This window comes from Scyliorhinus torazame, chromosome 22 (genome assembly GCF_047496885.1).
Source record: "Scyliorhinus torazame isolate Kashiwa2021f chromosome 22, sScyTor2.1, whole genome shotgun sequence".
NCBI classification, from domain to species: domain Eukaryota; kingdom Metazoa; phylum Chordata; class Chondrichthyes; order Carcharhiniformes; family Scyliorhinidae; genus Scyliorhinus; species Scyliorhinus torazame.
The window spans coordinates 111,439,034-111,453,098 of NC_092728.1; the positions used below are offsets into that span (position 1 = coordinate 111,439,034).

Genomic DNA, 14,065 nt, shown 5'->3' on the forward strand with positions numbered 1-14,065 from the left:
TGCGGTGCAAGGGGAGGGGGTTGCTGTGCAGTGCGGGGGGAGGGGGGTTGGGGGCTGCTGTGCGGTGCGGGTGGGGGTTGGGGGCTGCTGTGCAGTGCGGGGGGAGGGGGGTTGGGGGCTGCTGTGCGGTGCGGGTGGGGGTTGGGGGCTGCTGTGCGGCGGGGGGAGGGGGGTTGGGGGCTGCTGTGCGGTGCGGGGGGAGGGGGGTTGGGGGCTGCTGTGTGGTGCGGGGGGAGGGGGGTTGGGGGCTGCTGTGTGGTGGGGGAGGGGGGTTGGGGGCTGCTGTGCGGTGGGGGGAGGGGGGTTGGGGGCTGCTGTGCGGTGCGGGGAGGGGGGTTGGGGGCTGCTGTGCGGTGGGGGAGGGGGGTTGGGGGCTGCTGTGCGGTGGGGGGAGGGGGGTTGGGGGCTGCTGTGCGGTGGGGGGAGGGGGGTTGGGGGCTGCTGTGCGGTGGGGGGAGGGGGGTTGGGGGCTGCTGTGCGGTGGGGGGAGGGGGGTTGGGGGCTGCTGTGCTGTGCGGGGGGAAGAGGGGTTGGGGGCTGCTGTGCGGTGCAAGGGGAGGGGGGTTGGGGGCTGCTGTGCGGTGCGGGGGGAAGAGGGGTTGGGGGCTGCTGTGCAGTGCGGGGGGGAGGGGGGTTGGGGGCTGCTGTGCAGTGCGGGGGGAGGGGGGTTGGGGGCTGCTGTGCGGTGCGGGGGGAGGGGGGTTGGGGGCTGCTGTGTGGTGCGGGGGGAGGGGGGTTGGGGGCTGCTGTGTGGTGGGGGAGGGGGGTTGGGGGCTGCTGTGCGGTGGGGGAGGGGGGTTGGGGGCTGCTGTGCGGTGGGGGGAGGGGGGTTGGGGGCTGCTGTGCGGTGCGGGGGGAGGGGGGTTGGGGGCTGCTGTGTGGTGGGGGGAGGGGGGTTGGGGGCTGCTGTGCGGTGGGGGAGGGGGGTTGGGGGCTGCTGTGCGGTGGGGGAGGGGGGTTGGGGGCTGCTGTGCGGTGCGGGGGGAAGAGGGGTTGGGGGCTGCTGTGCGGTGGGGGAGGGGGGTTGGGGGCTGCTGTGCGGTGGGGGAGGGGGGTTGGGGGCTGCTGTGCGGTGCGGGGGGAGGGGGGTTGGGGGCTGCTGTGCGGTGGGGGGAGGGGGGTTGGGGGCTGCTGTGCGGTGCGGGGGGAGGGGGGTTGGGGGCTGCTGTGTGGTGCGGGGGGAGGGGGGTTGGGGGCTGCTGTGTGGTGGGGGAGGGGGGTTGGGGGCTGCTGTGCGGTGGGGGAGGGGGGTTGGGGGCTGCTGTGCGGTGGGGGGAGGGGGGTTGGGGGCTGCTGTGCGGTGCGGGGGAGGGGGGTTGGGGGCTGCTGTGTGGTGGGGGAGGGGGGTTGGGGGCTGCTGTGCGGTGGGGGAGGGGGGTTGGGGGCTGCTGTGCGGTGGGGGAGGGGGGTTGGGGGCTGCTGTGCGGTGCGGGGGGAAGAGGGGTTGGGGGCTGCTGTGCGGTGGGGAGGGGGGTTGGGGGCTGCTGTGCGGTGGGGGAGGGGGGTTGGGGGCTGCTGTGCGGTGCGGGGGGAGGGGGGTTGGGGGCTGCTGTGCGGTGGGGGGAGGGGGGTTGGGGGCTGCTGTGCGGTGCGGGGGGAGGGGGTTTGGGGGCTGCTGTGCGGTGGGGGAGGGGGGTTGGGGGCTGCTGTGCGGTGGGGGAGGGGGGTTGGGGGCTGCTGTGCGGTGGGGGGAGGGGGGTTGGGGGCTGCTGTGCGGTGGGGGGGAGGGGGGTTGGGGGCTGCTGTGCGGTGCGGGGGGAAGAGGGGTTGGGGGCTGCTGTGCGGGGGGGGAGGGGGGTTGGGGGCTGCTGTGCAGTGTGGGGGGAGGGGGGTTGGGGGCTACTGTGCAGTGTTGGGGGGGGGGTTTGGCTCTGGCGTGGTGGATTTTGCGGAGGGCCAAGCGGGTAATAGTTGTAGAGACCACAAGTGACCTCACCCACGTGATTCCCGGGCGCGCGCACTAGAGAATGGGAGGAGGGCGGAGGACAGGACGCTGGGTCCACTAAATAGATGCAAATAGGTCATCACAACCCATTGCCATTTATTCCCATCCTCCCGCTGTGTGTGGCGTGGTGGAACACGTCCACGCCGCTAACGAGGGGTCAGCAAGCGGTCAGCGAGGGGTCAGCGAGCGGTCAGCGAGGGGTCAGCAAGGGGTCAGCGAGAGGTCAGCGAGGGGTCAGCGATAGGTCAGCGAGGGGTCAGCAAGGGGTCAGGGCCTGCCGTTCAGGTTGGCACCCCCGTTGCCCAATTCTCTGTCCAATCGGGGAACGCATTCTGGGCGATTCAGGGATGGAGATTCCCACCCTGGGTCTGTCAGGGAAGCAGAGCTGGAATGATGGGCTGGATTCTCCGAATGAGAGACAGGTGCTGATGCTGGGACTGAATGACGGGTGTTCGACAGCCCAATAGCGGATTTGATAGAATTGTTTTGATGAAGTGACCGAGTGCGTAGATGAAGGAAGTGCAGTTGATGTAGTTTATATGGATTTTAGCAAAGCCTTTGACAAGGTGCCACATGGGAGACTGATTGAGACGGTTGAAGCACACAGAATTCAAGGAAGCTTGTCGAGATGGATCAGAAACTGGCTGAGTAACAGGACACAGAGGGTGGTGGGAGAGGCTGTTTGTTACACCGGAGGCCGGTGTCCAGCGGTGTACCACAGGGATCAGTGCTCGCTGTCTTAGTGATTGTTATATATATAAATGATATAGATGAGAATGTGGGGAGAATGATAAGTATGTTTGCAGATGATACCAAGATTGGTAGGGTAGTTAGTCAGATGGGCAGAGCAGTGGAAGCTGGTATTTAACCCTGATAAATGCGAGGTGATGCACTTTGGAAGAAGAAACAGGGCGAGGGAGGATGTAATGAACGGCAGGACACTAGGAAGCTGCGAGGAACAGATGGATCTTGGGGAACTTGTTCACAGATCCCTGAAGGCAGCAGAGCGGGTGATTATCACAGTTAAGAAGGGACATGGGACACTTGTCTTTCTCAGTGATGGCGGTTATGATGGAGCTGTACAGAACGTTGGTTAGATCACAGCTGGAGCACTGTGTACAGTTCTGGTCACCTCACTATCGGAAGGAGGTGATTGCACTGGAGGGGGTGCAGAGGAGATTCACCAGGATGTTGCCTGGGATGGAACATCTGAGCTATAAGGAGAGACTGGATAGGCTGGGAATGTTTACAGCAGAGAAGGCTGAGGGGGGGGGGTTCTTTAGAGCAGAGAAGGCTGAGGGGGGGGGTTCTTTAGAGCAGAGAAGGCTGAGGGGGGGGGGTTCTTTAGAGCAGAGAAGGCTGAGGGGGGGGGGGTTCTTTAGAGCAGAGAAGGCTGAGGGGGGGGGGGGTTCTTTAGAGCAGAGAAGGCTGAGGGGGGGGGGTTCTTTAGAGCAGAGAAGGCTGAGGGGGGGGGGGTTCTTTAGAGCAGAGAAGGCTGAGGGGGGGGGGGGTTCTTTAGAGCAGAGAAGGCTGAGGGGGGGGGGGTTCTTTAGAGCAGAGAAGGCTGAGGGGGGGGGGGGGTTCTTTAGAGCAGAGAAGGCTGAGGGGGGGGGGGTTCTTTAGAGCAGAGAAGGCTGAGGGGGGGGGGTTCTTTAGAGCAGAGAAGGCTGAGGGTGGGGGGGGGTTCTTTAGAGCAGAGAAGGCTGAGGGGGGGGGGGTTCTTTAGAGCAGAGAAGGCTGAGGGGGGGGGGGGTTCTTTAGAGCAGAGAAGGCTGAGGGGGGGGTTCTTTAGAGCAGAGAAGGCTGAGGGGGGGGTTCTTTAGAGCAGAGAAGGCTGAGGGGGGGGGTTCTTTAGAGCAGAGAAGGCTGAGGGGGGGGGCTTCTTTAGAGCAGAGAAGGCTGGGGGGGGGTTCTTTAGAGCAGAGAAGGCTGAGGGGGGGGGGGTTCTTTAGAGCAGAGAAGGCTGAGGGGGGGGGGTTCTTTAGAGCAGAGAAGGCTGAGGGGGGGGGGGGGTTCTTTAGAGCAGAGAAGGCTGGGGGGGGGGTTCTTTAGAGCAGAGAAGGCTGAGGGGGGGGGGTTCTTTAGAGCAGAGAAGGCTGAGGGGGGGGGGTTCTTTAGAGCAGAGAAGGCTGAGGGGGGGGGTTCTTTAGAGCAGAGAAGGCTGAGGGGGGGGGATTGAGGGGATTGGACAGGGGAAATAGGAAGCAGCTGTTCCCCTTGGTTGAGGGTCCATCACGAGGGGGATAGTTTGAGGGTGAGGGGCAGGAGGTTCCGAGGGGATTTGAGAATTGTATTTCTCTCAGAGGGTGGTGAGAGTCTGGAATGCACGGCCTGGGAAGGTGGTGGAGGCTGCAAACCTCACGCCCTTTAAAAAGCACTGGGATGAGCATTTGAAACACCCTCACATTCGAGGATATAAATGCTGGTGAGGGGATTAGCCCGAGGTTAGGGCTAGTAATTGTCAGTGCAGACTCGATGGGCCGAAGGGTCTTTTCTGCGCTGTATGGTTCTATGGCACAGCCGCCAATGCTGGAATGATTAAAATTGGAAATAATCAAGGAACTGGAATTGGGGAAGTTGCAGAGATAGGGAGGGTTGTAGGAGGCTGGAGGAGGTTACAGAGATAGGGAGGGTTGTAGGAGGCTGGAGGAGTTTACAGAGATAGGGAAGGTCATGGGACTGGAGGGGGTTACAGAGATAGGGAGGGTTGTAGGGGCTGGAGGAGGTTACAGAGATAGGGAGGGGTGTAGGGGCAGGAGGAGGAGGTTACAGAGATAGAGGGGGTGCAGGGGCAGGAGGAGGAGGTTACAGAGATAGGGAGGGGTGTAGGGGCTGGAGGAGGAGATTACAGATGTAGGGGGGGTGTAGGGGCAGGAGGAGGAGGTTACAGATATAGGGGGGGGTGTAGGGGCTGGAGGAGGAGGTTACAGAGATAGGGAGGGTGTAGGGGCTGGAAGAGGAGGTTACAGAGATAGGGGGGTGTAGGGGCTGGAGGAGGAGGTTACAGATGTAGGGTTAAAGTACAGGTTGTTTACTATAACCGTACATTTTGCCTGGAGAAAGTTTGTCAGTTCAGAGAGTTTAAAACTAAGGATTCAGCTGACATTTAAAAATCAAGTTTCCTTTTGATAAGGGTCTGCTTTGCCAGTTAAAGCCATCGCTCGATGCTCTGCGAGGCCGGTCTGGCGAAGGAGGAAAAGGACAGGGAGAGAGGAGGAGAGGGATATAATTGTCTTTTCCTCCAGCCAGAAACCCTTTCGTTGGAATGTACTAACAATGAAGCCTAATCTGGGGGCCGTTGCTGAGGTGTGAGGTAGGTAACGTACCAGCGATGTACATTCCAGGACATAGCACAAGAAGAGCAACTCGCAGACCCCACACCCTGGTTAGTGGAGTCACCAGCAATGGGGCTACCCCAGCCACATTGGAAATGATGAAGATGTAGATGGCCACAGCTGGAGTGCGAATTGAGGGGGTGACCAGCTCAATGATGATGGTTAAGGTGACCCCAATCCCCATCTCACCTGGGGGGACAAAGAGAGAGGAGGTCATTTGCAGGGTAAAAAACCATCTCACTGCTCATAAAATCACAGTCAGAGAACAGGTAATCAAACCACAGCTCGAATCTCACCACATGGATCACAGTCCACATCACCCTGTCCATGCTCCTCATAATCTTATCGCCCTCAATCAGGTCCCCTCTCAGCCTTCTAAACAACCCGAGTTTATCCAGTCTCTCTTCATAGCCAACATGCTCCATCCCAGACAACATCCTGGTGAATCTTCTCTGCACCCCCTCCAGTGCAATCACCTCCTTCCGATAGTGAGGTGACCAGAACTGTACACAGTACTCCAGCTGTGATCTAACCAATGTTCTGGACAGTTCCGTCATAACCTTCTTGCTCTTATATTCTCTGCCTCGACTGATAAACACAAGTGTCCCATTTGCCTTAACGACCCTATTAACCTGTCTTGACACCTTCAGGGATCTATGTACAGGCACCCCAAGATCCCTCTGTTCCTGGTGTCCTGCCGTTCATTGAGGACTCCCTTGTCATGTTAGTCCTTCCAAAGTGCATCACCTCACACTTTTCAGGGTTAAATTCCATCTGCCACTGATCTGCCCACCTGACCATCCCGTCTCTCTCCTCCTGTAACCGAAGACCCTCACAGTCCACCACTCGGCCAATCTCCATGTCAACTGCAAACTTACTTATCAGCCCCTCCTCACATTTTCTTCTATATTGTTTATATATGTCACAAACAATAAGGGACCCAGCACTGGACACCATCTTCCAATCACACACCTTCTACCACCACCCTTTGTCTCCTATCACTCAGCTCATTGTGGATCCAAATTGCCACGTACCCCTGTATCCAGGTGTTTTTTGCTCCTTCATCAGTATCCTGTGTGGGACCTTGTCAGAGGCTTGGCTGAAATCCACATAAGCGACAGCAACATGCTGCCCTGGCCAATTATTGGCCAGGCCAAGGAAAATCACATTGTGATTGATTCCCCCTCGGGGCCATTCGGGGTATGGAAACATTCCCGACCTCCATCTCCTATTCCCCAGAGGGAAAACCCTCTCCCCGTGTCTGAGACATCTACCCCATCGCCATGCTTCTACGGAAAGTTAATCTTAGTTGTAAACAGGTGGCATGAGTGAATAAAGAGGAAATACTCACCCAGTACATTGGCCGGGATTAACAGCAGGAAACAGCTGGGAGGATTCAGCAAAAGAGCTCCAGCCACAAAGGGGGCAGCCAACACCTGCAGACAGAGACTATTAACCAGACAGGGCAGACATCCACCCACCTTAACATCCCTGAACTCGGAGCTACAGCTTGAAACTCACCAAATAAACATTTGCTTCAAAAAGGTTTCTCTGTGTTGTTGTTGCACTCCCAACAATACAGATTCACACCGAGGAAGGGGTCAGTGGACAGGGGAACAGCGTCAATCAGGGACTTCTCTCCCACCCCAGCACATCCACTCATATCTTTTGTAACAAAAAGGCCAAGACAGCGGAGTCTTGCTCTGCAGACACGGGGGAGGGTCAGGAACAGTCACTCTGGTTCACGGCCTATCCCGTTGTAGCCATCTAAGATGGCCACCTGCAAAGGACTATGGGTATTATGGCCAACCCAGGACTCAGACAGATACAGAGCGTATGTGTATCTGAAACACAGGTAACCAGACCTGATCGAAACCCCCACTCGTTTACATTTTAATGGCCCATTTTCCCAGGACAATAGAACTCCAATCAAGCAACCGGTACAGCCACAGACTGATCGGCGACACTCCCCTTACTCAGAAAGCACAACTGCCAAGGTCAATGACCGCTAAGGACCCGCCCAGCCACCAAGGCACCCACCCCTTTATTGGCCGAAATCGAAGACAGTGATCAGAGCCCTGTCGAACTATTGGGTCCAAGGTTAAGGACCGCCCCAAAGAGCGCAAAATCCCAGAGGGATAAAAGAGAGCACACCCATGTGTTGTGTTTCTTTTGGATCCAGCCTGCGCCAGCCCAATTGCAGCAGGAACAGCCAGCCAAGTTCAGGACCAACGATCGCTACCTGACGGATGAGCCCAGCAGAGACAGAGCCACTTTCTTCGAACCAACCAAGTGAAATCCAGATAAAGGCCTTATCCTTTGCACAGTGCCGGTTGCCCTGAAGTTATGTGTCGGTTATTGTAGCTGATAGGTGTAGTTTAACTCGGAGTAGATATTGTATTTGTATGTCGAGATAACTGTTGTGTGTGTAAATAAACCATCTTTTGAACGAACTGGTTGTGTGGTCATTTGATCGATATAAGGGAAGACTTGTGGTTCACCAACATTATTATAGAGCAACACCGTGTGAGGAACTGTGTGTATCAGCCAGATCGAAGGGATATTGGGTCTGAAGATTAATCATACAATTTACTGTGCAGGAGGAGGCCATTCAGCCCATCGAGTCTGCACCAGCCCTTGGAAAGGGCACTCTACTTAAGACCACGCCTCCACTTTATCCCTGTAACCAAGTAACCCCACCTAATCTTCTGGACACTAAGGGCAATTTAGCATGGCCAATCCACCTAAGCACATCTTTGGACTGTGGGAGGAAACCGGAACACCCGGAGGAAACCCACGCACACACGGGGAGGATGTGCAGACTCCGCACAGACAGTGACCCAAGCCGGAATCAAACCGGGGACCCTGATGCTGTGAAGCCACAGTGCTAACCACTGTGCTACCGTGCTACCAAAAGGGTACAGCACTGAAACTGACTTTTCTCAACTGATGACCTGCAGTTAAAGAAGGTTCCTCTGCAGTCAGTTCAAACTGCAGGAAGATCTAGTCCAGCGCCACCTGCAGGAGGAAGGGGATGTTTAAAAACCTCATGAAAACCTCAGATGGAAGAATTCTAATATTACCTCAGTAGGTCTGAGGATTAGACAGGCAGAGGTCCTACAGATGCAAGTGACTGTCTGGAAGGAATTCTACCGCCTCCATGTTCTAATCCAAGACAACCATTAGGAAAGGCAAACAACGAGAGGTTCCAACCCTCCAATCCCTGGAAGACCATGGACCACAAAATCCACAACCTCAACAGAGGGGATCCTCAAATCTCTCATACCTCTCAATCCTTGTTACTTTTAACCTTTCCTACCCCTTAACCATGTGTCTGTTTTGTGTGCACCTCAATGGAGGGTGGGATGGGGTTTTGGGAATAGGTAAACGAGTAGACCATTGTTCCATGGGAATAGGTAAACGAGTAGACCATTGTCCTGGGGTAAATGTTCCGGTCAGCAGGAGTTGTCGCGGGAAGGATGAGAAATGTGATGGTCCATTTAAAGGTCCTTTGACCTTCGGTAGGCGTGCCTGTAAAATCCCCCAGCAGCGCGGTAGCACAAGTGGCTAGCACTGTGGCTTCACAACGCCAGGGTTCCAGGTTCGACTCCCTGCTGGGTCACTGTCTGTGTGGAGTCTGCACGTTCTCCCCGTGTCTGCGTGGGTTTCCTCCGGGTGCTCCGGTTTCCACCCAGTCCAAAAACGGGCAGGTTAGGTGGATTGGCCATGATAAATTGCCCTTAGTGACCAAAAAGGTTAGGAGGGGTTATTGGGTTATGGGGATAGGGTGGAAGTGAGGGCTGAAGTGGGTCGGTGCAGACTCGATGGGCCAAATGGCCTCCTTCTGCACTGAATGTTCTATATGTTCATCTTTTACACTTGATCTAAATGAATAGCTTGTCAATGTTTTACTTATAAATCTGGTGCCTGTAACTCAAGCACTCAGTCAAGGGTTAAAGATCTCAAGAAAATACACAGATTATTGATAAATTCACTGATGTTCGGACTCTGGGGTGTGTGCGTCTAGAACTGACCGCGCACTCGCCCAGGGGTCAGAACCATTTATGTATACTATAATAACAAGGAGCAGAGACGAAAGGCCTGAGTTAAGATTAGGTAATACTAGTTAATATAATTTGCTACTAAAAGGATAAATTTAATTTAAAGGCTAAGACATGTCTGCAGAGCTCCAGGCCGTGGTCTGCTCTTCTTGCTCCATGTGGGAGACCAGGAATGCTTCAATTTCCCAGGACCAGCACGTTGCAGGAAGTGTCTCCAGCTGCACCTCCTGGAATCATAGAATCCCTTACAGTGCCATTCGGCCCAACACGTTTCCACTGGTCTTCAGAAAGAGCATCCTACCTCAGCCCATTGAGGGCTATTCAGTTTTTATACAGGACAGACAGAAAGGAAAAGATGGTGGAGTTGCATTGTTGATTAAAGAAGGTATTGATACAATATTGAGGAAAGATATTCGTACGGATGATGTGAAACCGGTCTGGCCAAGTTAAGAAATATCAAGGGGCAAAAAGCACTCGTAGGGTTGGTATCCACACACACCGACTCTCACTGGGGTACGGGTCCCACACACACTGACTCTCACTGGGGTACGGGTCCCACACACACTGACTCTCACTGGGGTACGGGTTCCACACACACTGACTCTCACTGGGGTACGGGTCCCACACACACTTACTCTCACTGGGGTACGGGTCCCACACACACTGACTCTCACTGGGGTACGGGTTCCACACACACTGACTCTCACTGGGGTAAGGGTCCAACACACACTGACTCTCACTGGGGTACGGGTTCCACACTCACTGACTCTCACTGGGGTACGGGTCCCACACACACTGACTCTCACTGGGGTACGGGTCCCACACTCACTGACTCTCACTGGGGTACGGGTTCCACACTCACTGACTCTCACTGGGGTACGGGTCCCACACACACTGACTCTCACTGGGGTATGGGTCCCACACACACTGACTCTCACTGGGGTACGGGTCCCACACACACTGACTCTCACTGGGGTATGGGTCCCACACACACTGACTCTCACTGGGGTACGGGTCCCACACACACTGACTCTCACTGGGGTATGGGTCCCACACACACTGACTCTCACTGGGGTACGGGTCCCACACACACTGACTCTCACTGGGGTACGGGTCCCACACACACTGACTCTCACTGGGGTACGGGTCCCACACACACTGACTCACACTGGGGTACGGGTCCCACACACACTGACTCTCACTGGGGTACGGGTCCCACACTCACTGACTCTCACTGGGGTACGGGTCCCACACACACTGACTCTCACTGGGGTACGGGTCCCACACACACTGACTCTCACTGGGGTACGGGTCCCACACTCACTGACTCTCACTGGGGTATGGGCCCCACACTCACTGACTCTCACTGGGGTACGGGTCCCACACACACTGACTCTCACTGGGGTACGGGTCCCACACTCAATGACTCTCACTGGGGTACGGGTCCCACACACACTGACTCTCACTGGGGTACGGGTCCCACACTCACTGACTCTCACTGGGGTACGGGTCCCACACACACTGACTCTCACTGGGGTACGGGTCCCACACACACTGACTCTCACTGGGGTACGGGTCCCACACTCACTGACTCTCACTGGGGTACAGGTCCCACACACAGTGACTCTCACTGGGGTACGGGTCCCACACACACTGACTCTCACTGGGGTACGGGTCCCACACACTGACTCTCACTGGGGTACGGGTTCCACACACACTGACTCTCACTGGGGTACGGGTCCCACACACTGACTCTCACTGGTGTACGGGTCCCACACACACTGACTCTCACTGGGGTACGGGTCCCACACACACTGACTCTCACTGGGGTACGGGTCCCACACTCACTGACTCTCACTGGGGTACGGGTCCCACACACACTGACTCTCACTGGGGTACGGGTCCCACACACACTGACTCTCACTGGGGTACGGGTCCCACACACACTGATTCTCACTGGGGTACGGGTTCCACACACACTGACTCTCACTGGGGTACGGGTCCCACACACTGACTCTCACTGGTGTACGGGTCCCACACACACTGACTCTCACTGGGGTACGGGCCCCACACACACCGACTCTCACTCGGGTACGGGTCCCACACACACGGACTCTCACTGGGGTACAGGTCCCACACACACGGACTCTCACTGGGGTACAGGTCCCACACACACTGACTCTCACTGGGGTACGGGTCCCACACGCACTGACTCTCACTGGGGTACGGGTCCCACACACACTGACTCTCACTGGGATACGGGTCCCACACACACTGACTCTCACTGGGGTACGGGTCCCACACACACTGACTCTCACTGGGGTACGGGTCCCACACACACTGACTCTCACTGGGGTACGGGTCACACACACTGACTCTCACTGGGGTACGGGTCCCACACACACTGACTCTCACTGGGGTACGGGTTCCACACTCACTGACTCACTGGGGTACGGGTCCCACACACACTGACTCTCACTGGGGTACGGGTTCCACACACACTGACTCTCACTGGGGTCCGGGTTCCACACTCACTGACTCTCACTGGGGTACGGGTCCCACACACACTGACTCTCACTGGGGTACGGGTCCCACACACACTGACTCTCACTGGGGTACGGGGCCCACACACACTGACTCTCACTGGGGTACGGGTCCCACACTCACTGACTCTCACTGGGGTACGGGTCCCACACTCACTGACTCTCACTGGGGTACGGGTCCCACACACTGACTCTCACTGGGGTACGGGTCCCACACACACTGACTCTCACTGGGGTAAGGGTCCCACACACACTGACTCTCACTGGGGTACGGGTCCCACACACTGACTCTCACTGGGGTACGGGTCCCACACACACTGACTCTCACTGGAGTACGGGTTCCACACACACTGACTCTCACTGGGGTAAGGGTCCCACACACGCTGACTCTCACTGGGGTACGGGTCCCACACACACTGACTCTCACTGGGGTACGGGTCCCACACACACCGACTCTCACTGGGGTACGGGTCCCACACACACGGACTCTCACTGGGGTACAGGTCCCACACACACGGACTCTCACTGGGGTACAGGTCCCACACACACTGACTCTCACTGGGGTACGGGTCCCACACGCACTGACTCTCACTGGGGTACGGGTCCCACACACACTGACTCTCACTGGGGTACGGGTCCCACACTCACTGACTCTCACTGGGGTACAGGTCCCACACACATTGACTCTCACTGGGGTACGGGTCCCACACACACTGACACTCACTGGGGTACGGGTCACACACACTGACTCTCACTGGGGTACGGGTTCCACACTCACTGACTCACTGGGGTACGGGTCCCACACACACTGACTCTCACTGGGGTACGGGTTCCACACACACTGACTCTCACTGGGGTACGGGTTCCACACTCACTGACTCACTGGGGTACGGGTCCCACACACACTGACTCTCACTGGGGTACGGGTCCCACACACACTGACTCTCACTGGGGTATGGGTCCCACACACACTGACTCTCACTGGGGTACGGGTCCCACACTCCCTGACTCTCACTGGGGTACGGGTCCCACACACATTGACTCTCACTGGGGTACGGGTCCCACACACACTGACTCTCACTGGAGAACGGGTCACACACACTGACTCTCACTGGGGTACGGGTTCCACACTCACTGACTCACTGGGGTACGGGTCCCACACACACTGACTCTCACTGGGGTATGGGTCCCACACACACTGACTCTCACTGGGGTACGGGTCCCACACACACTGACTCTCACTGGGGTACGGGTTACACACACACTGACTCTCACTGGGGTACGGGTCCCACACACACTGACTCTCACTGGGGTACGGGTCCCACACACACTGACTCTCACTGGGGTACGGGTCCCACACACACTGACTCTCACTGGGGTACGGGTCCCACACACACTGACTCTCACTGGGGTACGGGTCCCACACACACTGACTCTGACTGGGGTACGGGTCCCACACACACTGACTCTCACTGGGGTACGGGTCCCACACACACTGACTCTCACTGGGGTACGGGTCCCACTCACACTGACTCTCACTGGGGTACGGGTCCCACACACACTGACTCTCACTGGGGTACGGGTCCCACACACACTGACTCTCACTGGGGTACGGGTCCCACACACACCGACTCTCACTGGGGTACGGGTCCCACACACACTGACTCTCACTGGGGTACGGGTCCCACACACACTGACACTCACTGGGGTAGGGGTCCCACACACACTGACTCTCACTGGGGTACGGGTCCCACACACACTGACTCTCACTGGGGTACGGGATCCACACACACTGACTCTCACTGGGGTACGGGTCCCACACACACTGACTCTCACTGCGGTACGGGTCCCACACACACTGACTCTCACTGGGGTACGGGTCCCACACACACTGACTCTCACTGGGGTACGGGTTCCACACTCACTGACTCTCACTGGGGTACGGGTCTCACACACACTGACTCTCACTGGGGTACGGGTCCCACACACACTGACTCTCACTGGGGTACGGGTCCCACACACACTGACTCTCACTGGGGTACGGGTCCCACACACACTGACTCTCACTGGGGTACGGGTCCCACACACACTGACTCTCACTGGGGTACGGGTCCCACACACACTGACTCTCACTGGGGTACGGGTCTCACACACGCTGACTCACACTGGGGTACGGGTCTC

At 57.2% G+C, this 14,065-nt stretch overlaps 1 protein-coding gene across 1 annotated transcript in view; it reads right to left on the reverse strand.

Annotated features, from left to right (window-relative positions):
• Positions 1–14,065, reverse strand: part of LOC140399365 (protein spinster-like) — a 72,163-nt gene that overhangs the window by 9,505 nt on the left and 48,593 nt on the right. The window contains exons 7-8 of the mRNA XM_072488941.1: positions 6,632–6,716; positions 5,272–5,469 (exon numbers count right to left, since the gene is read on the reverse strand). Of these exons, the coding sequence (XP_072345042.1) occupies positions 5,272–5,469; positions 6,632–6,716 (283 nt within the window). The remainder of the gene's footprint in view (positions 1–5,271; positions 5,470–6,631; positions 6,717–14,065) is intronic.